General features: G+C 38.6%; 1 protein-coding gene across 5 annotated transcripts in view; it reads left to right on the forward strand.

The window, feature by feature from the left end:
* Positions 1–24,184, forward strand: part of tp53bp2a (tumor protein p53 binding protein, 2a) — a 120,445-nt gene that overhangs the window by 83,118 nt on the left and 13,143 nt on the right. For 3 of the 5 annotated variants that reach the window (XM_051650873.1, XM_051650875.1, XM_051650878.1), the window contains 5 exons: positions 5,064–5,247; positions 11,664–11,789; positions 11,885–12,009; positions 12,156–12,573; positions 20,121–20,842. In XM_051650873.1, coding sequence (XP_051506833.1) covers positions 5,064–5,247; positions 11,664–11,789; positions 11,885–12,009; positions 12,156–12,573; positions 20,121–20,842 — 1,575 coding nt within the window. The remainder of the gene's footprint in view (positions 1–5,063; positions 5,248–11,663; positions 11,790–11,884; positions 12,010–12,155; positions 12,574–20,120; positions 20,843–24,184) is intronic. The other 2 variants (XM_051650874.1, XM_051650877.1) reach the window with 1 other exon arrangement.

The raw sequence follows: 24,184 nt of genomic DNA on the forward strand, positions 1-24,184 counted from the left end.
TACTGAAGATGGTATTTACTGTTGTTGTTTAGAAAGCTTTACCTGGTGACAAAGCATTATTCCGCCCTCCGCCCCCAAACGTAATCGGTTCCTGCGTAGGTCTGCAGGTCTGTTTCCAAATTAAAACCACTTCTTTCTCGGAAAGACCTGGAAACATTCATTGTGTGAATGAGAAGCTCATTATGTAACACCTGGACTATTGTAAGTCCTTGTATGGGGGCCTGCCTCAGTCTTCCCTTGCACATCTGCAGATGGTTAAAAATGTTGCAGCGAGAATTTTAACTGGTACAAAGAAAAGTGACCATATCTCACCCTGTGCTGGCATCTTTGCACTGGTTAACAGTTAGTATTAAGAGTTGGTTTTTAAGATTTTGCTCTTTGTGGAGAGTGGAGAGAGGCAGACTGGAATATAAATGTGTGAAGACACATACCTCTGTGCGAGTTGCACTGTGAGAAAAAACAGATCTTCGTGATCATTCACTTTCTTTCACAATCATTCACTTTCTTTGTTCCTCTGTGGTGAAATGAGCTTCCAGCCTTCACCCGATCTGCTGAAATTACCTCAACATTCAATAAAAGCTGAAAACACATCTCTCCCACACATCTTTTAACCGTTACACCCCTAGTGTGACTGCTTGATATGCACATTGCTCCAACACATCTTTTAACCGTTACACCCCTAGTGTGGACTAGGTAAGTGCTAGACTTACCTAGTCCACACTAGGGGTGTAACGGTTAAAATTTCTCACGGTTCGGTTTGTATCACGGTTTTTGGGTCACGGTTTCGGTACGGTTTGGTATTTGCAATATTCATTGAAAAAAAATATTACTGCCAAATCCAAAGTAAGAATACATGAGCAGGGCTCGACAAACAATAATTGAGAGAGCACAAAAATTACATGGAGCGAACAAAGTGTTCTAACCACACACTCAGAGACGTGCGAGCGTGATTATATTTAGCGCGCAAGCGCATAATATACTTGACGTGCTGAGGCACAGTCGCATGAGCGCACAAGTGTGCAAACACCAAGCGTGCTCTCCTAGAACTGTCATTGCTCTCCGTGTCTTAGCAGCAGCAATTAACAGTGTAGAAAATTGCTGAAAAAAAAAACACACAATTTTTTAATTATCCTTATACCCCCACATTCCGTGTTCGCAGTGCGTGAAATTCCCACATTTTTCCGTTTTAACATGTTGGTGAAAATTTGTAATCCACACTGGAACACAAGAAATCAAGTTTCTTTCTGTTGGACTAAATCCATCTCTCTCATCCTCCCTCTCTCTCTCTCTCTCTCTCTCCCTCCCCCATTTCCATGCAGCTTTAGACACTGTTTAACGTGCATGCGCTCTCGTAAATGGACAGTGTAAGTGTTGTTCCCACAGTTAAAAAAATCTAATTTTCTTTCATTATTTTGCCTTTAGAGATGATAAAACGCTGAATGAAACATAATAAACTTTGTTAAACTTGGTTATACGTGGCTGTAAATCATGAGCTGCTTAGTATCCAAAATGTAAGTATAAATTTAATTAGGTAGTCTTTCAGAGCGTAAACAAAATTGAAATTATAATGCCATTTGATTTGAAAAGAAACAACATCACAATTATTATCCATTATTATTGGATGAAGACCATTATTATTATTATTATCAAAGTTGTTCAGCTCGAAGATGACATTTAAATCAGTCTACTTCATATCATCCTCATAACACACCTGTTACATTTTTCATTTCTGGACTGTACAGGTATTTTCAATATGTGCTTTGTGTATCAGTCAGTTTTGGTCTTGTTTGGGTTGTCTAATATCATGTTTATATCCACACTCTTAATTCACAGATTAGGACTATTATCTACCTACTGTATATTACAGGTCACTAGTGCAAGTAGCTGCAAGTCTTCTCTCTCAGGGATTCATGTGTTTATTACATTCAGCCAATAATCAAATCTTTAACTCAGTTGTGAAAGCACTATGGCCCAGAAGTTGACAGCATGATTTAACGGGTGACAGAAAGCCCATCATCTGCTCCACTCACTGAACTTTTTTATTTACACTGGCGGCCAAAAGGTTGGAATAATGTACAGATTTCACTGTTTCGGAAGGAAATTGGTACTTTAATTCACCAAAGTGGCATTCAACTGATAACAAAGTATAGTAAGGACATTACTGATAAAAACAGCACCATCACTACTTAAAAGTAATTTTTGATAAAATCTAGACAGGCCCCATTTCCAGCAGCCATCACTCCAACACCTTATCCTTGAGTAATCATGCTAAATTGCTAATTTGGTACTAGAAAATCACTTGCCATTACATCAAACACAGTTGAAAGCTATTTGGTGCATTAAATGAAGCATTTTCTTTGTGTTTGTTTTTGAGTTGCCACAGTAGGCAATAGACTTGCATGTCTTAAGGTCAATATTAGGTCAAAAATGGCAAAAAATAAACAGCTTTCTCTAGAAACACGTCAGTCAATCATTGTTTTGAGGAATGAAGGCTATACAATGCTTGAAATTGCCAAAAAACTGAAGATTTCATACAAAGGTGTACACTACATTCTTCAAAGACAAAGGACAACTGGCTCTAACAAGGACAGAAAGAGAGGTGGAAGGCCAGATGTACAACTAAACAAGAGGATAAGTACATCAGAGTCTCGTTTGAGAAATAGACGCCTCACATGTCATCAGCTGACAGCTTCATTGAATTCTACCCACTCAACACCAGTTTCATGTACAACAGTAAAGAGAAGACTCAGGGGTGCAGGCCTTATGGGGAAGAATTGCAAAGAAAAAGACACTTTTTGAAACAGAAAAACAAAAGAAAAGGTTAGAGTGGGCAAAGAAACACAGACACTGGACAACAGATAATTGGAAAAGAGTGTTATGGATCTTAACTAGCAAAGTGCGCAGAGCTTGCCATTCACACATCCGATCCTCGCATGGCATCACGTGACTCCCGAGTGTTATGGATCATAACCCCATTGAGCTTTTGTGGGATCAGCTAGACTGTAAGGTGCATGAGAAGTGCCCAACAAGACAGCCACATCTATGGCAAGTGCTACAGGAAGCATGGGATGAAATGTCACCTGAGTATCTGGACAAACTGACAGCTAGAATGCCAAGGATGTGCAAAGCTGTCATTGCTGCATGTGGAGGATTTTTTGATGAGAACTCTTTGAAGTAGTTTAAGAAGTTCTGAATTTTTATTTATTTATTTTTTTCAGATTTTTCACATTATTAATGTCCTGACTATACATTGTGATCAGTTGAATGCCACTTTGGTGAGTAAAAGTACCAATTTCTTTCCATAAAAGCAAAATCTGTACATTATTCCAAACTTTTGGCCGCCAGTGTGTATGTGTGTGTATATATATATATATATATATGTGTGTGTGTGTATATATATATATATATATATATGTGTGTGTGTGTATATATATATATATATATATATATATATATATATATATATATATATATATATATATATATATATATATATGTGTGTGTGTATATATATATATATATATATATATATATATATATATATATATATATATATATATATATATATATATATATATATATATATATATATATATATATATATATATATATATATATATATATATATATATATATATATACACACACACATATATATATATATATATATATATATATATATATATATATATATATATATATATATATGTGTGTGTGTGTGTATATATATATATATATATATATATATATATATATATATATATATATATATATTCTCCATTAACCACCATTTTATTGAGTTTTGTGTTCCTTGCCACAGTCACCTTCGGCTTACTCACTGGGGTCCTAAATACAATTATTATTTACTTATTTATTATTTTAAGACACAATTTACAATCACATTTTTATTGAATTGCACAATGACTTTAAGACATTACACATATTACAGCTTCATTTTCTGTTAAAGCGTGATTTTCTGTAAAGTTTCTTTGAAACGATGTGTGTTGCGAAAAGCGCTATACAAAGAAAAATGACTTGAATTACTGAAAAACACATGTAAATAGCAGGACGGCTGAGGATTATATGTATATTTATGAATTTATATTAATCGTATATCAACGTATTACCAGTATACGACACTCAGTTCGAGCGATGTGTGCAAATAGTGCCTGTTTTGTAAAAGTTTTTTGACCATCATTGTTGTAATTGACTACAAAATTTTCCAGGCTGGAAATTTGAATGACACAGGGGGCTTCTTTATCAGCGGCTTGTTTTCTCCACTTGGCGCTTGCCATTTTCAACAACACACAACCCGTTCAGAACTGTGATGTCATCAAGTTGACCAACATTAAACATAGGCAGAGCATATCCATTTACACATCCATTCGGGTGAATTAGCGGAGGTTGTAACTGTGCGTGTCTATTGTATGCTTTGTTTTCTTTGCCAAACCTGGTGCTCCAGGAGAACCGTTACAACCTTAGTCCACACTAATGGCATTTGCTATTTGATTATTAAAATAACAAAAAAAAAAATGTATCTCTCTTTCTTCTGTGCTAGCTTTTATACTACTCTAGCTACTCTTAGAACTTGGCAGTGTGATACTGCAGATATTGTTGTCTTTTGTATGCCATATGTTCATCATTTATAAGTCACTTTGGAAAAAAGGTTCTGCTAAATGACTAAATGTAGATCTCAGCTGTGCTTTTAGTCACATCATTAACAACTCTGTTCGGTTTTGTACACGTTTTGCACACTTCAGTAAATACGGTTGTTACTACCTAAATTTATTTGGAGTAAATTTGCTTGTAGAATGCGGTTTTCACTCCGCCAATAACTGATCTTTGTGTACAGAACAGAATCAAGCACTCAAAGAGGGAGTGACTGCCATAATTAGCCGAAGTGTGTACGTGGCTTATATGCACAAAATAACGGCCTTGAAAGTAGTTAAGATACTAGCATTGCTACTTTTATTTAGTTACTCCCCAGCATTGGTGCTGTCCTGCAGACCCTTCTTTATTAATCTGGTTCTGCCATTATTTAGTCACTGACTTTTTTTTTTCAGGTGCCTGTAGATGGTCTAACCTCTCAACAGACTGGACCGTCTCGTGTGGCTGCAGTTGGTCCTTATATCCAGTCGTCTACAGTGCCCAGGGGCCCAATCAAACAGGACCTGTTTATTAAACCCACTTACCCAGATGGCACAGCAACTGTACTACATCAGGACAGGAGCACTCATTCTGGGACAGGTACACTGCTCACTGGTTTACTTAACCTAAAGAAACAACAGAATGTCAGTTATTATGACCTGTGTCTACTCTGTCTACTCTATCAAAGTGGGGATCTTGGGAATAGAACTATTAACAATATATACACCATTCATATTTTCTGTGCAACATTCAAATATTCAAATTAAAACAATATATATTTGAGACAGTTGTCAGTGTAAATAGTGGTGCAGTATGCAGGTGTGTAACTGCATGGTGTAGTGTCCATGACGTTTAGTAAAGAGACCCCTGGCAGTGTTCACTTAAAGTGTTTCCCCCACACACTCTGCAGAGTTCAGTGAAAACAGATACTGATTCTAACGTGAGTTTGCTGTGTGCTGTTTATTAAAACCTGTTAATTTTATTTATTTATTTATTTATGTATTTTTTGTATGTTTATATGCTCATGTGACCACGGGAGTATTTGTTGGGGATTGGGTGGTGGTGGGGGTCAAATGTTAAATGATGATTCCATGTATATATGTTTTGCTTTTCGTGTTTTCTGTGTGAATCAATAAAAATGTTAATCACAAATAAAACCTCAGTGTTGGGGAGTCACGTGACGCCATGCGAGGTTCGGACGTGTGAATGGCGAGCTCTGCGCACTTTGCTGGTTTTAACACTGTTAATGGCATAAACCGGTGAGATTCGATACACTCTGTTCCATAACTGTTCTAAGAGGGCAATATGTCAAAGAATTCAAAATCAGGGAGTCACGTGGCACCATGTGAGGGTCGGACGTGTGAACGGCGAGCTCTGCGCACTTTGCTGGTTTTAACACTGTTAATGGCATAAACCGGTGAGATTCGATACACCTTGTTCCATAACTGTTCTATGAAGACAATATGTCAAAGAATTCAAAATCCTCGGGCTCTGGATACATTAAAAGACAGGCAGGGCTGCAGACCAGGGACTGGTGCGCCGGGAGAGATTCAGCATCAACTGTCGAGCATGTCGCCAATGCTGTCGAAGGTCATTGCTGACTTGGAGGATCTTGCTGTAATACGTCGATCGATCACTGCCATGGAGACGAAATTCTCTGAGGTGGTTACAAGAGTGTCAGACATCGAGAAAAGGATCGATTATCTGGAGTCATCGGAGAAGGAATTATCTGCTAATCCGCAAGCGACAAAGATAGACTTGGACTCATTTGGGAAAAGTTGGAAGAGTTTGTAGCCAGCAAAACAACGTCCGTATTGTTGGGATTCCTGAGAAAGAAGGCCGAGATATGGTGAAATTCCTAGATGAGCTCTTCCCCAGTCTGCTCGACATAACAGGCCATAAACTGGAAATCGAGCGAGCTCACAGATTTCTGGCTCAGAGATCCACTGAGGGAGACAGGCCAAATTTCTGAGATCATCCGATAAAGATCTCGTGTTACGCGAGGCGAGGAGTAAAGGAAGGCTTTCCACAGCATTTTCTTGTTCCCAGATTTTGCTAATTCAATGAGAGAAATGTGATCAATTCAAGGAATGCAAGAAACTCTTACATCAACTGAAGCGCTTTTGCACTGATGTTCCCTGCCAAATTGAGAATAGATACTAAGGATGGCCTCAAAATATTTACGTTCCCACAGCAAGCGATGTCCTTCATAAAGTCTTAGTGGAATGAGTAAGTTATTGTGTAACACTCTCTATGCAGTCCGAGTGGACCTGACTCACTGAACATTCACTTTACCGTCCGAGGAACTGAGCGCCTTCTTTGTTTCTTTTTGTGCTGGTTCCGCCTAGCGGCTAGAGTATGTTTTGTGGAGTAACACTACTTTGGGACAGTTTGTGGATGAATCTGCACGTTCTTTGTGCTTATGCCGCCTATTGGTTGGAGTTTGTTCTGTGGAATATTTCTTGCAAAGCATTGGAGTGATTAGGGCTGTTTTTTTGCACTCATGTAACAGCCGAGTGGAACTGACTCACTGAACATTCACTTGACTGTCCGAGGAAACTGGGCGCCTTTTTTGTTTCTTTTTGTGCTGGTACCACCTAGCGGCTGGAGTTTGTTTTGTAGAAGAACAGACCTTTGGAACAGTTATGTGGATGAATCTACACATCTTTGTGTTTATCTATTGGCTGGAGTTTGTTTTATAGATTATTTTCTGTTGTGTAATTCTGTTTCTCAAAATTTGTACAGAAGCACCGGACTTGAGCAATCCGACAGCAAAGTTGTCGTGGGAGCTCTCATAGGCGTACATGGACTGTTTGAGTTTGGAGGGATGGACGCACTGTCGTGTGTGGGGATAAAAGTGCCGGTTGGCACTGTCGTGCGTGGGGATAATGCGCATGTTTTTCTTTTTTCTGTTTGCTTGGTTCAGGGGGAAGTTCGGGGTTTGATTGTTGTACTAATGTTGGAATGTGGTCTTTATAATTTTATTTTTGACAATCTGTTTTTTTCTAATATGTCAAAATGTCAAATGTTAATATGAGTGGATTGTCTCTCTTCACATGGAATATGAATAGGTTGGGGCATCTCACAAAAAATAGGAAGGTTATTTCTTTTCTTAAACGTAAGAAATATGATATAGTGTTTCTTCAAGAAACGCATCTTTCCCCGCAGGAAGCTGAAAAATTTGAGAAGATATGGGGTGGACATGTTTTCTTTAGTGCTGGCTCAAGTAAGAGCAGAGGAGTCATTACATTGATAAGTAAACATCTACAATTCAAATGTCTCAAACAGATTAATGATAAATCAGGAAGAGTCATTATTGTTTTAGCAGAAATTCAGGGGCAAAGGTTGATTTTGGCTAATATTTACGCACCTAACGTTGATGGTCAGGGCTTTTTTATAGATCTTGAAGGGATTTTTGCAAGCCGCTGGCACCTCTCATGATATAATATTGGGAGGAGACTTTAGTGTATTGATGGATTCAGTCTTTGATCATAGTGAAGTAAAAGTGTGTAAGTCCCCTAGAGCAACATTGATGCTTCACAGGATGTGTAAAAATCTTGGTCTTACAGATATTTGGAGACTTTTAAACCCATCTGGTAGGGACTATATTTTTTTTTTAATCAGTCCGTAAGATATATTCTACAATAGATTTATTTATATATATATATATATATAATATATATATATATAATGTCCCTCATTTCATCTGTTGTTGATTGCTCAATTGGAAACATCTTAGTCTCAGATCACGCCCTTGAGTTTAGAGGTGTGGCCACATATGGAGAAAAGAAATCATATAGTTGGCGTTTTAATGTATCGCTTTTGCAAAATCCTGAATTCCAACAAATATTAAAGGCTGAAATCAGTGTTTATTTGGAGACCAACTGGTCCTCAGTATAATCTGTGGGCATGGCTTGGGAGGTACTTAAGGTAGTTCTTAGGGTTCGGATCATACAGTATGCCTCATTCATCAAAAAATCCAAAGCACAAGAACTCGTGGATTTGGAAGGGAATATTAAAAAAATGCTGAGGCAGAGCTGAAGTGCCGGATGTCATCTGATGGCCTCAGAGAACTGACCCGATTGAAATACAGATATAATACTATTTTGTTGCGGAAGGTGGAGTTTTGGCTGTTCAGGGCAAGACAGTCATACTTTGAGTCGGGGGACAAGGCAGGAAAACTTATGGCTAGATATATAAAACAGAGAGAGTGTTTTTCTACCATTTCCTCAGTGAAATCTGCTGGTGGTGAAAGTTTTAACTTATCCATTGATATTAATAATGCTTTTAAAGAATTCTGTCTTGATCTCTATAGTTCCACGTCTTCGTCTGCTGATGAAGATATTAGAAACTTTGTGGAACCATTAGAACTCCCTAAACTGACGAATGAGCAAAACAATTCTCTTGATTCTGAGATAACCTTGGAGGAGCTTGGCGAGGTAATTAAGGCCTCCGGGGCCAGATGGCTTTGCCACTGAGTTTTTTTTTAGATCTTATGCTAGAGAATTGGCTCTACATTTGAGTAAGAGTTACCATCCAATTTCCCTGATCCAGCTAGATGTTAAAATATTGTCAAAGATTTTGGCTAACCTATTAAGTAAAGTTATGACATCTCTTATACATATAGATCAGGTAGGGTTTATTTGGGGCCGCAGCTCTTCTGATAACATTAGGCGTCTCATCAATATCATGTGGTGAGTGGCGAATGATCAGTCTCCGGTTCCTGCACGCAGAAAAGGCGTTTGATATGGTAGAATGGGATTAACTTTTTAAGATTTTGGAAATATACGGGTTCAGGAATACTTTTATTGGATGGATTAAATTACTTTATAGACACCCGGTAGCAGTGGTACAAACAAATGGATTAAATTCAGATTACTTTACTCTGGATAGGAGCACCCAGCAGGGTTGCCCTCTTTCCCCATTATTGTTCTGTCTTGCCCTGGAACCATTAGCAGCCGCGATAAGAAAGGAGGGTGATGGCAGGAGGTGTGGTGCATAAGATTTTGCTTTATGCTGATGATATTTTGTTATTCGTCTCCAACCCCACTAGATCTATGCCTTGCCTCCACAGTGTTATTAATTCCTTTTCTAAGTTCTCTGGATACAGAGTCAATTGGTCTAAATCCTAAGCTTTGGCTCTGACAGCATACTGCCCAGTAACGGCTTTTCAGCCGGGCGCCTTCCAGTGGCCCAAACAGGGCATTAAGTATTTGGGCATTTTATTCCCAGCACATTTGTGTGATTTTAGTTAGTTAATTTTGACCCCTTAATTAAAAGGTTTTCAAGTGATGAAGGCAGGTGGGCTTCATTACATTTATCTATGATTGGGAAGGTTAATGTTATTAAAATGAATTGTATTCCAAAATTCATCTACCTGCTACAATCTCTCGCTGTAGATGTCCCCCTCTCTTATTTCAAGCAATTTGATAGCATAACGAAGTCTTTCATTTGGAATGGTAAACATCCCAGATTACATTTCAGTAAGTTGCATAGGCCGATTGATAAAGATTTTGTTTTATTATTATGCATTCGGTCTCAGACATTTGGCTCATTGATCGCTTCCACCTGAGAGAGCCCCTCCCTGGTTTTGTATTGAACAGGAAGTTCTTGCCCCTGTTTTGCCATTACAAAGCCTTTCTATCAAACTAATCGGAGAAGTTACACCCCATTATCTCGTATTTGCACTCGGTATGGACAAAAGTGTCCAGAGTGTTTAATTCAGACATTTATTTAAATGTTGCCTCGAGCATATGGCTGAACCCAAAATTATGTATTAATAAGTCCCCTTTCTGTTGGACAGAGTGGATTGTGAGGGAGGTTAATATGCTCAGTGACCTATATGAGAGTGTTATGTTGAGATCCTTTGAAAATTTGGTTCAGCATTTTGGGATTCCCAGATCTCAGTTCTTTAGGTATTTACAAATGCGCCACCTGCTCTGTACTATTCTTGGGAGTAGCATACACCCTCCTAAAGCGGCAGATACTCTGGGAGTGGTGATTACTGCTTTTGGAAAAGGTCATGAGGCATCAGTGTATTACTCCCTGCTAATTCAGAGTCTGGGGACGGAGCTTTAACTTCTATCAAAAGATTATGGGAGAAAGATTTAAACTTGGTATTGGAGGAGGGAGTGTGGGCTAGGATTCTAAAAAATGTCAAGTCTGCATCTAGAGATGCAAGGGTGTGCCTTATGCAATTCAAGATTTTACATCGATTTTGTTGGACCGCCTCTAGATTGTATAGGCTTGGTCTTAAAGACACACCCACCTGTTGGTGATGCCAATCAGAAGATGGAGACACAACCCATGTTTTTTGGTGGTATGTTAAGATCCAAGAATTTTGGTTGAAGGTTCAGAGTTTTATGTGTGACATATTGGGCACTCAAATTTCATTTTGCCCCAGACTCTGTATTTTAGGCAATGGGGCGGTCATCAATATAGGGGATAAACACATAAAGAATTGGCCTGGCCGGTGTTATGATTGGCAGACAGATTGTTTTAAGGGGATGGAAGTCGGCTGGAGCGCCCTCATTTCAAGAGTGGTGCACGGAGATGGGTAGGGTGGCGGCTTTCGAGGAAGTGTCATCTAGAAGGCTGGGGAACTTGGATACGTTTGATGGGAAATGGGTCAGCTATTTGGCATTCTTGGAGGGCTCTGGGGGAGGGGCAGGTGAGAGAGAAGTATATAGTTTTAAAGGTGTGTGATTATTTTATTTATATATATATATTTTTTGTGTGTGTGTGTGTGTGTGTGTGTGTGTGTATACTCATGTGTGACCACAGGTATGTTTGTTTAGGGTCAGAGTGGGGTTGGGGATTGGGAGGGGTAATAGTGGGGGTTAAATTTTGATTCTGTGAATATATGTTTTGCTTTTCTTTGTTAACTGTTTGAATAAATAAAAAAATTTAATCAGAAAACCTCAGTGTTGGGAAAATGCTTCTGATTCATTTTAGCTCCAAAGATGATGGACACATTTAATTTAATCCACATATTTTTAATCTGAAACATCATTCAGCAGGTCTGCAGTCAAACAAGATGTCTTCAAAGTTTTCAAACTGGAGTTCATCCACTACAAAGCCCGGCAACAACAACGGCTCATCCACTCTCCCACCCATGGCGAACCAGGCATCTGAAGACCAAGGTGACCCTCTGCACCTTACAGCACCCATTTAATTTATAACACTGTGTTAGACTCTGATATCACTCAAATGTATGTTCCTCTATCCATCACACCAGATGACCCAGATGTGCTGAAACGTGACCGCAGGGTGAGGCCAGCCTCCATGTTTGGGTCCATTGAGCCTCCTGCAGCTTCTTTACGCAAAAACCAGAGCAGCGAAGACCTTATGAGAGATGCTCAGGTAGTGCCTCACTGTAAAGTGCACATCCGTATCAGAATGTATTTCAAAAGATATTTCTTTTAAAAGCATTTAAAAAAACAACAAAAAACACACATTTGGCATTAAAAGGCTAACTGACACTTGAAATGATGTCTCCTTACACCCAGAGTGCTGTCAAGAACACAATCAAAGTTCCACCTCCAGTACCGAGTAAACCGAAACAGGCCAACCTGCCCTCTGGTGGCCAAATAGGGTACACCAAGATGGCCGTCAGTTCCGGTACCTTCCCTAGGAAGAGTATGTCATCCACTCAGCAGCCACCCGGTGGCTGCCGTTCCGGCCTGGGGAATACTCTGCCCCTTCCCTCCAAACAAGAGGCTCCCCCAGCAGCTACAGTACACCCCTTCAGCCCCGAGGGGCATGGAGCAAAAGATTCAGGTGGACAAATCTTACATAAGCCCCAGACGCTGGCTACCAGCTCCATCTATTCCATGTACACACAGCAGCCCACAACTGGCAAAACACAGCCACAGGGCGTGCAGGGTGCACTGAGCCGAGCCCAGAACCACAGCAACTTCACCAGCGGTGAGGCTTCATTTCATGTTGTCACCGTATTCATGTGTGTATCTCTGATGTCCTCATAGATGAGATATCTAGAGAATAGATGTTTTTTGTAATACAGTTTCTGTGCTGATGTCATTTCTCAACTCTAAAAATATGTTTGTGCTACATTTGTCCATTGTTTATATTTAGCCCCTAAATCAAAGTATTTATATTATGAAAATCTAGGAATAAAAAATGCATAAATAAATTACATTAATCTTCTTTCTGCTCCCTTACCCATAGCACTATGGGAAAAAAAAAAAAAAAAAGATTTTCCAATTCATCATTTTCATTTGAATGATTCCGATATTGATTCTTAAATCCCAAGATTGATGTGAGTAAATATCTTGTGTATACTGCCAAATTTTGCGTTATGCGATTTGAAATGTCTGTGATTAGCTTGATTAGTTGGTGAATGTTCAGATTTAACTTGCCAGTAATTGAGTAGTATAGGAATGAAGTTCAGCACTGAAATCCTTTCACTTCTTGTTTAGATTAAAAGTTTGGTTTGACTCGTTCTGTGGAATGTGTTTTCAAAGACAAGATATATGCAATCCATTTGTCATTGAATAATGTTTTTCTTAATACGCTTTCTGTTGTTTACAGGCAGTTTTTGATCAAAAATAAAAACATCTAATTCTTATCAGAGGCGAGTCTAGGGACTCGGGGGGCCCTAGGCAAAAAAAAAAGCGGGCCCTTCTGAATTATTGTAGATTGCGCTTCATTCACAAAAACTGCCTGCTGCAGTTTAGATCGCACTATTACCACAAGGGAAAGTAGGCAGTAAAATTAATTTTATTTAGAAGAGATGTTTGTGAACATTTTCAACTGATCATATCAGCAGTAATGAATCTAATAATCAGAATCAGAATGAGCTTTATTGCCAAGTATGCTTACACATACAAGGATTTTGTCTTGGTGAGAGGAGCTTCCAGTGTACAACAATACAAAAACAATACAAAAACAGCAGCAAGACATAGATAATAATAAAAAATAGAAATAAATTATACACATACGTACAGACACACACATACATACATACACACATACACATGGGTAGTGCAAATCTAATACAATCTGTTATGTACAGTGATTATGTAATAATGATCAAATAATGGAGAAGAGTGTTATAACCTGGCATATATCCAGATGCGTGGTGTAGTCAAGTGCACATTCTGCATGTTTAAGAGTACAATCCCGGCACAGTGTGTCAAATACTGTGGTCTGCGGCATCCTTTTGACCATGAAAATTGCGTTCAGCAGCAATTTTGTGGGCATTTTTGTGCCGTTGCCTGATCTGCATAATTTATTTAGTAAATCTGGAGCTAAACCAGAGCAGAGAGTGTGTGCAAAGAAACAGCGCTTTTACCAGGCGCAATCTGCCCCTGAATGACAATTAAATCTTTTCTAAAGAAATTTTAAGTAAACATGAGAATCCATAAAATTGTCTCTAAATCCACACATATTTGGACTACAACTTCTAATGGATGTTGTTTGCTAAAGCCTCGCAATGACAAAAAGAGGAGAGCTCACTTTAATGGGCGTGTGTGTCTTTATTACATGTTTATGTCCATAACTCATCTTGATTTTGCATGTCAGATGTGTACTCCTGATATAAATTAAGAAATTACTCTCACTGTAACATTTCTATCATAAAACAGTGGTGAAATATCAAAGCTGGAGATTATGCCTTCCTAATGATGTAGCTATATTTTGTTGTGATTTAAATAAGAATTGTATGGAGAATAACGCACTGTGAATGTGAACAATACCCATCGCGATTTGCATGGCTGTTGGCAATCTTTTCGTGAGAAGGGATGTTTCAGTAAAAATTACATATTCTGTACCAGTCAGCACTGTCATGCTGCTTCTTTTCCTACTCTTTCTTTTTTCCTCTTCTGACTCCCAGATTGGTATGTCGGACTTCCTCTTCATGATGCCTGCATCCCGCTCTTACTTGAATTTGATCGTAGCTAAAGGGATGGGGGCCAGCTTGGGGCTATCCCGTAGCTCCGCCTCTGATTCTTATCTCATATTGCACAGTTGCAGTAAAGAAACTTGTGACTCTGTCGTTAATATGTGCTCAACCAAAATACTTCTGTGAGAAAGGTGCTCTGCCACTGCAGCACTACTGTTGAAAGAATAGTTCTACCTCAACGATAGCGTGGTGTAGATTGAGTAACATTAGCTGATCGCAGCATACAAGAGACGAGGTAATGATCCGAGATGTCATCGCTCTGTGGCAGAATTTCTATATTATCAACATCAACTCCATATGACAGACTTAAATTTAGCGTATGATTATGGCGATGAGTTGGTCCCAGCAAATTTGTGTGGTTTAGTTAGTTAATTTTGACCCCTTAAAATGGTTTTCGAGCGATGTGGACAGGTGGGCTTCATTACGTTTATCTATGATTGGGAAGGTTAATGTTATTAAAATAAATTGTATACCAAAATTCAACTACCTGCTGCATGTCCCCCTCTCTTATTTCAAGCAATTTGATAGCATAGTGAAGTCCTTCATTTGGAATGGTAAACGTCCCAGATTACATTTCAACAAATTACGTAGGCCGATTGACAAAGGTGGGCTAGGCCTACCCAAGATTTTGTTTTATTATTATGCATTCTATCTCAGACATTTTGCTCATTGGTCGCTTCCACCTGAGAGAACCCCTCCCTGGTTTTGTATTGAACAGGAAGTTCTTGCCCCTATTTTGCCATTGCAAAGCCTTTCTATTAAACTAACCAGAGTAGTTAAGTCACACCCCATTATCTTGCATTTGCACTCGGCTTGGGCAAAAGTGTCCAGAGAATTTAATTCGGACATTTATTTAAATGTTGCCTCGAGCATATGGATGAACCCAGAATTATGTAATAATAAGTCCCCTTTCTGCTGGTCAGAGTGGATTGTGAGGGAGGTTAATATGCTTGGTGACCTATATGAGAGTGGAGTGTTGAGATCTTTTGAAAATTTGGTTCAACATTTTAGGATTCCCAGATCTCAGTTCTTTAGGTATTTACAGCTGCGCCATCTGCTCTGTACTGTTTTTGGGAGTAGCATGCACTCCCCTAAAGCGGCAGATACTCTGGAAGTGGTGATTACTGCCTTTGGAAAAGGTCTTGAGGCATCAGTGTATTATTCCCTGTTAATTCAGAGTCTGGGGGACAGAACTTTAACTACTCTTAAGAGAGTGTGAGAGAAAGATTTAAACTTGGTTTTGGAGGAGGGTGTGTGGGCTAGGATTCTAAAAAGCATCAAGTCTACATCTAGAGATGCAAGTCTGATGCAATTTAAGATTTTACATAGATTCTATTGGACTCCTTCTAGATTGTATAGACGTGGTTTCAAAGATACACCCACCTGCTGGAGATGCCAATCAAAAGATGGGGACACAACCCATGTTTTTTGGGGGGGTGTAAAGATTCACAAATTTTAGTTGAGGGTTCAGAATTTTATTTGTGATGTGTTGGATGCTCGGGTTTCATTTTGCCCCATGCTCTGTGTTCTAGGCGATGGGACGGTCATTGATGTAGAGGATGGGTTCATGAAGAGTTGGGTCCTGGCTGGTGTCATGATCGGAAGGCAGGTCATCCTTAGGGGATGGAAATCAGGGGCATGGAAATGTTCGGAGGGAAGGGTTTAGGTTCATGTAATGTGTTACGTGTTTCCTATTATGCTTGTTTGATTTGTCATTGGAATCAATAAAAAAAATTTAATAACAAAAAAAAGAAAATATATATAAATGGTAAGGCACTGTATAATATACAGGCATCAAACTTATATCCCGTAAAGCCTGAAACGTGGTTGCTGTATTTTTGACGGTAAATCTCTGGCAACCACAGCTGCCGGTAATTTACCATAAATGTTACTGCATTTTGTTTTACAGTGTGTAGCTACAACAAACATTGACTGTTTTAAGTAAAATGTTTAATGCAAGTATAGTATGGTTATATACTCTTTAACTTAATTGTGCTAATTATATATTTGTGTGTCGCATTCTCTTGATGCAACTTAATGACGAGAAATGACACTGCAAATGCAAAAATAAAGTCACCATTGTGATATCAACTCACAATTGTGTGATTAAAAACTCACAGTTGTGAGATAAAAAGTCAGAACCTCTTATTTTTTCATTACCTGGCGGGATCCGTCTCCCATAATATGATGCTTGCTCAGAACTGCCAATATTTTTACAGTACCATTTAGCTGCTGTCAAACAAATTTATGTAAACTCAATGCAAAATACTTGTATATAGTACACATCGTGATACAGTATATGCAATATTATAATATATGCAATTTTATGATCAAATTAATTGATAAAATGTACAATTTGAACATTTTTAAAAAGCTGAAATGTGATTCTAATTGATAACAAACAAATACATATACACACACTTTCACATATTTTATAGATAGATATATATATATATATATATACACACACACACACACACACACACACACACACACTGGTGTAATTACAGATTTTGCTTTTATGAAAAGAAATTGGTACTTTTTATTCACCAAATTGGCATTCAGCTGATTACAATGTATAGTTAGAACATTAATAACGTGAAAAATTACTATTAAAAACTTAAGCTACATCCAAAAATCCTCCACGTGTAGCAATGACAGCTTTGCAGATCCTTGGCATTCTAGCTGTCAGTTTGTCCAGATACTCAGGTGACATGTGAGGCGTCTATTTCTCAAACTAGAGACTCTGATGTACTTATCCTCTTGTTTAGTTGTACATCTGGCCTTCCACATCTCTTTCTGTCCTTGTTAGAGCCAGTTGTCCTTTGTCTTTGAAGACTGTAGTGTTTTTTGGCAGTTTCAAGCATTGTATAGCCTTCATTCCTCAAAACAATGATTGATTGACGAGTTTCTAGAGAAGGCTGTTTCTTTTTTGCCATTTTTTACCTAATATTGACCTTAAGACATGCCAGTCTATTGCATACTGTGGCAACTCAAAAACAGACACGAAGACAATGTTAAGCTTCATTTAATGCACCAAATAGCTTTCAACTGTGTTTGATATAATGGCAAGTGATTTTCTAGTACCAAATTAGCAATTTAGCATGATTACTCAAGGATAAGGTGTTGGAGTGATGGCTGCTGGAAATGGGGCCTGTCTAGATTTGATCAAAAATTACTTTTTTCCAAATAGTGATGGTGCTGTTTTTTACATCAGTAATGTCCTGACTATACTTTGTGATCAGTTGAATGCCACTTTGGTGAATTAAAGTACCAATTTCCTTCTGAAACAGCAAAATTGGCCTTTTGCCTCTAATTTGCCACTAATAAGGCAAACAGACTTTTGGCTGTCAGTGTGTATATATATATATATATATATATTTTAGGGGTGTAACAGTACATGTATTCGTCCCGAACCGTCACGGTACTGACGTCACGGTTCGGTGCATGCAGTCAGACGCAGAATACATCTAAGTCACTCACAGGCGATCCAATCCAGAAGGGGGCGCGCGCGGTAATGCAACACTAGCACCAACCCAAAACAATAATGGCTTCTCAAGTTTTATTTTTCATTATTCTATTTATTTTGTATTTTTATAACACAAGATATGCTTTTCAGTTTTGTAGCTGATTGTGACCAGATACCTTTTGTTTTTTATCAACCCTACAAAAAAATATGGCCTATGAAAAAGTGCATTCTGTTTACTGCTTAGTGCTTAATACACTAAAGGAGGCTGTAATGTACCAACTACCTCATGGGGGACTAAATGCCACTAGGTGGAACAAACTGTAATTTGCACTACTGTTTGTTCAAAATAAATGAAAAGAAACCTAGCATTTGGGATTTGTTGCTTTTTCCTGTTGTACCGAACTCGTATCGAACCCTGACCCCAAAACCGAGGTACTACCGAACAGTGACTTCTGTGTACCGTTACACCCCTAATATATATATATATATAGTTTGTTACTTTTCCTGGCTGGGTTCCTCTTATTCATTTGTTAATGGTCCATTCATGCCATGTCAGAATTAATGTAATTACGAGTTTCCAACTTATTGTTTGTCACTCGTTATAGAAGTTGAGAACTCGGTTATCTAAAAGTGCTGAGTTCTCTCACTTCTGTGCAGTGCTTGAAAATTAAAAATTAGTCCTGAAAAACTACTTGAAAGTCCTTGATTTCAATTCAGTGATGCATGTATGAAGTTAGAAAGTCCCCTGTATAATTAACAGCATTAGCTAAGAGAGAATTTCTTTCTTTTTAAGCAAAATGGACATTATAACTGAAATAAACCCAAATTAATTAGAATTGAGAGCTAGTGAATCAGAAGCAAATAGGAAAATCTTTATTAAAGGACTAGTTCACCCAAAAATGAAAATTTGCTGATAATTTACAGCATTTACATAATTTACATAATTTACAGGTGATCCAATGTATATGAGTTTCTTTCTTCATCAAAACAGAATTTAAAACTTTTAGGATTTCATTTCAGGCCTCCTCCTCTAAACAATGCAATGCCATTTTTTGACGGTCCAAAATGTATATTTAGGGTGCATCAAAATAATCCACATGACTCCAGTCGACAAATAAAGTTCTTCTGAATGCAAACGATTGCTTATTTTTAGAAACAAAACAATACTTATATATTTTTTAACTACTACTTTTTAGTTATAATTTTTTAAAATAAATAGTTATTTTGCAAAGTTAGACAAATTTTTGAAGAAATATTTCTTAACATTCTTTTGTCTTAGCTGTCTTATAAAAGAATGAGTCAAGAAAGTGATGTTAAAAATCATTGTTGATATGGCCTAGTCCATTCATCACACTGGAAGTGGAATGTAAAGTCGAGCACATTGCATTGTGTTGTAAAGCATACCTGAACAATGCAATGTTCACTTCTGTACATCTCTGTGACGTGCGCTCATGACAGGGATGACATAAGCTCGTTGGTAAGGTCACGCGTCACGTGGAGGAGGAGTCAGGAAGCACGTCATTGTTTACAAGAGAAATCAGTCCAAAACTATTTCAAAACAATATAAAATAAAAAAATTATAATTTCCAAATAATAATAAAAATGATGTAAACGACGCAAAAATATAAATTATTTTTACTTAATTTAATTAACTCAATTATTAAGGTGTTCTGATGGTGTGGATTTCTCATTTGAATGAGAATAACTGCGCACAGTTTACTCCATCAACCTGCATGAAAATACATTTTATGTGTAATTCTTTCTTTTCCCTACAGTCTTGCACAATTTGACATTACAATTTTATTCTGTTCTGTGTGATTTCGAATGGCTGTTCAGAAAAAGAGCAACAATACACTCTCAAAACAATCCTGTAACCAGGGGACACTCTTAATGGTTAATTTATTTATAAATGAAATACAGCTGGGACATGTAACACATGTAGTCTTACATAATGGCAAATTTCAGCAAATAAAAATGTTGATCTAAATTAACCATGCTTAAAGCAACACGTTATTAGATTAATCTGTGAATAATGATTTCAATCTGTTGATAGCTAACTTTTGTCTCTTCATGTTCATGTAGTTTATGGGAAGCCAGTGATCCCCACAGGTCATCAGTCTCAAAACCAGCACCCTGAGAACCCATACCTGGACCCGCTCAGTGGTTCTGAAACAGAGATGGATCATAATACTGGAGGCTCTTCTTCAGAGAACCAAGAGACAGAGCGTATTCCCAGACCTCTCAGTCCCACCAAACTGCTTCCCTTCATCTCGAACCCCTACCGCCATCAGAGTGACTTCGACTTAGAAGCTCTCAGGAAGAAACTCTACAACGCGCCACGGCCCCTCAAGAAACGCAGCTCCATCACAGAGCCTGAGGGCCCAGGTGGCCCTAATATCCAGAAACTCTTGTACCAGAAGACCACTCTGGCCGCCATGGAGACTGCAGTGAGTCCTCCTGGAGAAGAGGAGAAGGTTAATACAACTGAACCTCAGAGATCTGATGAAACTTCTCCAGATCTGCCACTCCCTGAGCCTCCAATGTCCATAGCTACACCAGAAACTGAAATAGAAGATATCCTCCCTCCACCACCTCCACACCCAGCCCCACAGCCTGATACTTCACTGGTACCGCCACCTCCCCAGCCAACAAGCCCTCCTCCTCTACCACCTCCAGAGAGCTTCATGGAGGAGTTTCCTCCATATCCTCCACCTCCTTATCCCAGTGGTGCTGAGCAGGATTCTCCAGAAGACACTTTCTGCATGATGCCACCAGAGGTCACTGGCCAGGTTCCCTTGCCCCCTGTAAGTGCCCCAAATAAGACCGTCTTTACAGATAGATGATGTGCCCTAAATAGAATACATGCTGGGTATTGTTCAGTATGTACTCTATACTGTCTAGTGTTGTTTTAAAAATATTATGTGAAATATGCAGTCTACTTTGCTGTAACATAACAAGCGATAGTATTTCTACATGGTTTTTGTATGACCTCATTACATTGCACGTTTAATTCAGTGGATAGCATTTAATTATAATTTTTAAAATAAATAGTTATTTTGCAGAGTTAGACAAATTTTTGAAGAAAAATTTCTTAACATTCTTTTGTCTTAGCTGTCTTATAAAAGAATGAGTCAAAAAAGTGATGTTAAAAATCATTGTTGATATGGCCTAGTCCATTCATCACACTGGAAGTGGAATGTAAAGTCGAGCACATTGCATTGTGTTGTAAAGCATACCTGAACAATGCAATGTTCACTGTGCCATTATTTTTTTTATTACGTTTTTTTATTGATTCAAAGAAAAAACACAACAGAGAAAAACAAACACATACACACTGAATCAACATTTAAATTTTAACCCTCACTAATATCCCTCCCCAAACACCAACCCCACCCTAACCCCAATGAACAACCCCGTGGTCACATAAAATAATACACAAACAAACCAAAAAATAAAATAAAAAATAAATTAAATATATAATAAACTTACATAATTAAACAAAACTTCTCTCTCCTCATCCCTTCCCCGAGAGTCCCCCAAAACCGCCAAATACTTACCCCACTTCCTGAAAAACAAGTCCCCAAACCCCAGCCTTCTACCTGCCATCTCCTCAAAAGTTGCCAGCCTCCCCATCTCTGCACACCACTCCGGAAATGGTTGCGCTCCGTCCGAATTCCAACCCCTTCAAATAATTTGTCTGCCAATCATAATGCTAGTCAGAACCCAATTTTTAATATATTTGTCCCCCAAATTTATGACTGCCCCATCGCCCAAAATACAAAGTCTGGGGCAAAGTAAAATTTGAGTGCCCAAAACATCACACAAATAACTCTGAACCTTCATCCAAAAATCTTGGATCTTAACACACCCCCAAAAGACATGGGTTGTGTCCCCAACTTCTGATTGGCATCGCCAGCAGGTGGGAGTGTCCTTAAGACCAAGCCTATATAATCTAGAGGTGGTCCAATAGAATCTATGTAAAATCTTAAATTGCATAAGGCGAACCCTTGCATCTCTAGATGCAGACTTGACATTTTTTAGAATCCTAGTCCACACTCCTTCCTCCAATACCAAGTTCAAATCTTTCTCCCATAATCTCTTGTTAGAAGTTAAAGCTCCGTCCCCCAAACTCTGAATTAGCAGGGAGTAATACACTGATGCCTCTTGACCTTCTCCAAAAGCAGTAATCACCTCTCCCAAAGTATCTGCCGCTTTAGGGGGGGTGTGCTACTCCCAAAAACAATACAGAGCAGCTGTAAATACCTATAAAACTGAGATCTGGGAATCCCAAAATGATGAACCAAATTTTCAAAAGATCTCAACACTCCACTCTCATACAGGTCACCGAGTGTAGTAACCCCCTTCACAATCCACATTGACCAACAGAAAGGGGACTTATTAATACGTAATTTAGGGTTCAGCCATATGCTTGAGGCAACATTTAAATAAATGTCCAAATTAAACACTCTGGACACTTTTGTCCAAACCACGTGCAAATGTGAGATAACGAGGTGTGACTTAACTTCTCCGGTTAGTTTGATAGAAAGGCTTTTCAATGGTGAAATAGGGGCAAGGAGTTCCTGTTCAATACAGGAAGGGAGGGGCTCTCTCAGGTGGAAGCGACAAATGAGCCAAATGTCTGAGACCGAATGCATAATAATAAAACAAAATCTTGGGTAGGCCTAGCCCACCTTTGTCAATCAGCCTATGTAACTTATTGAAATGTAATGTGGGACGTATACCATTCCAAATAAAGGACTTTGCTATGCAATCAAATTGCTTGAAATAAGAGAGGGGGACATCTACAGGGAGAGATTGTAGCAGGTAGTTCAATTTTGGAATACAATTCATTTTAATAACTTTAACCTTCCCAATCATACATAAAAGTAATGAAATCCACCTACTCACATCACTCGAAAACCGTTTTATTAAAGGGTCAAAATTAAATCATACAAATTTGCTGGGAATAAAATGCCCAAATACTTAATGCCCTGTTTGGGCCACTGGAAGGCACCCGGCTGAAAATCTGTTACTGGGCAGTGCGCTGTCAGAGCCAAAGCTTCGGATTTAGACCAATTGACTGTAACCTGAGAACTTAGAAAAGGAATTAATAATTCTGTGGAGGCAAGGTATAGATCTAGTGGGGTCAGAGACGAATAATAAAATATCATCTGCGTAAAGCAGAAGCTTATGCACCAGACCTCCTGCCATCATCCCTGGAAAATCATCCTCCTTTCTTATTGCGGCTGCTAATGTTTCCAGGGCAAGACAGAACAATAATGGGGAAAGAGGGCAACCTTGCCGGTTGCCCCTATCCAGAGTAAAATAATCTGAAATTAATCCATTTGTTTGTACCGCTGTCTATAATGTAACTTAATCCATTCAATAAAAGTATTCCCGAACCCGTACATTTCCAAAATCTTAAAAAGATAATCCCATTCTACCACATCAAACACCTTGAGATGGCAGCGACCAGAGTCTGATCATTCGCCACTGACCACATGATATTGATTAGATGCCTAATGTTATCAGAAGAGCTATGGCCCCAAATAAACCCCACCTGATCTATATGTATAAGAGATGTCATAACTTTACTTAATCGGTTTGCCAGAATTTTTGACAAAATTTTAACGTCTAGCTGGATAATGGTAACTCTTACACTCATCTACATCTTTGTCCTTTTTAAGAATCAGACTGATCCGGGCTTGTGTCATGGTTGGCGGAAGCTTTCCATTCTTTAATGATTCTGTATAAACTTCTATCAAAAGTGAAATTCCTAGACAAGCTCTTCCCGAGTCTGCTCGACATAACAGGCCATAAGCTGGAAATCGAGCGAGCTCACAGAGTTCCGGCTCAGAGATCTGCTGAGGGAGACAGGCCCTGATCAATTCTGGCTAAATTTCTGAGATCATCCGATAGAGATCTCATGTTAAGCGAAGCGAGGAGTAAAGGAAGGCTTTCTTGGAAGAACCACAGCATTTTCTTGTTCCCAGACTTTGCGAATTCGACAAGAGAGAAACGTGATCGATTCAAGGAATGCAAGAAACTCTTCCATCAATGGAAGGTTACTTTTGCACTGATGTTCCTAGCCAAATTGAGAATAGATACTAAGGATAGCCGCAAAATATGTACATGCCCACAACAAG

The sequence above is a fragment of the Myxocyprinus asiaticus genome, chromosome 23 (genome assembly GCF_019703515.2).
Source record: "Myxocyprinus asiaticus isolate MX2 ecotype Aquarium Trade chromosome 23, UBuf_Myxa_2, whole genome shotgun sequence".
Lineage (NCBI taxonomy): Eukaryota > Metazoa > Chordata > Actinopteri > Cypriniformes > Catostomidae > Myxocyprinus > Myxocyprinus asiaticus.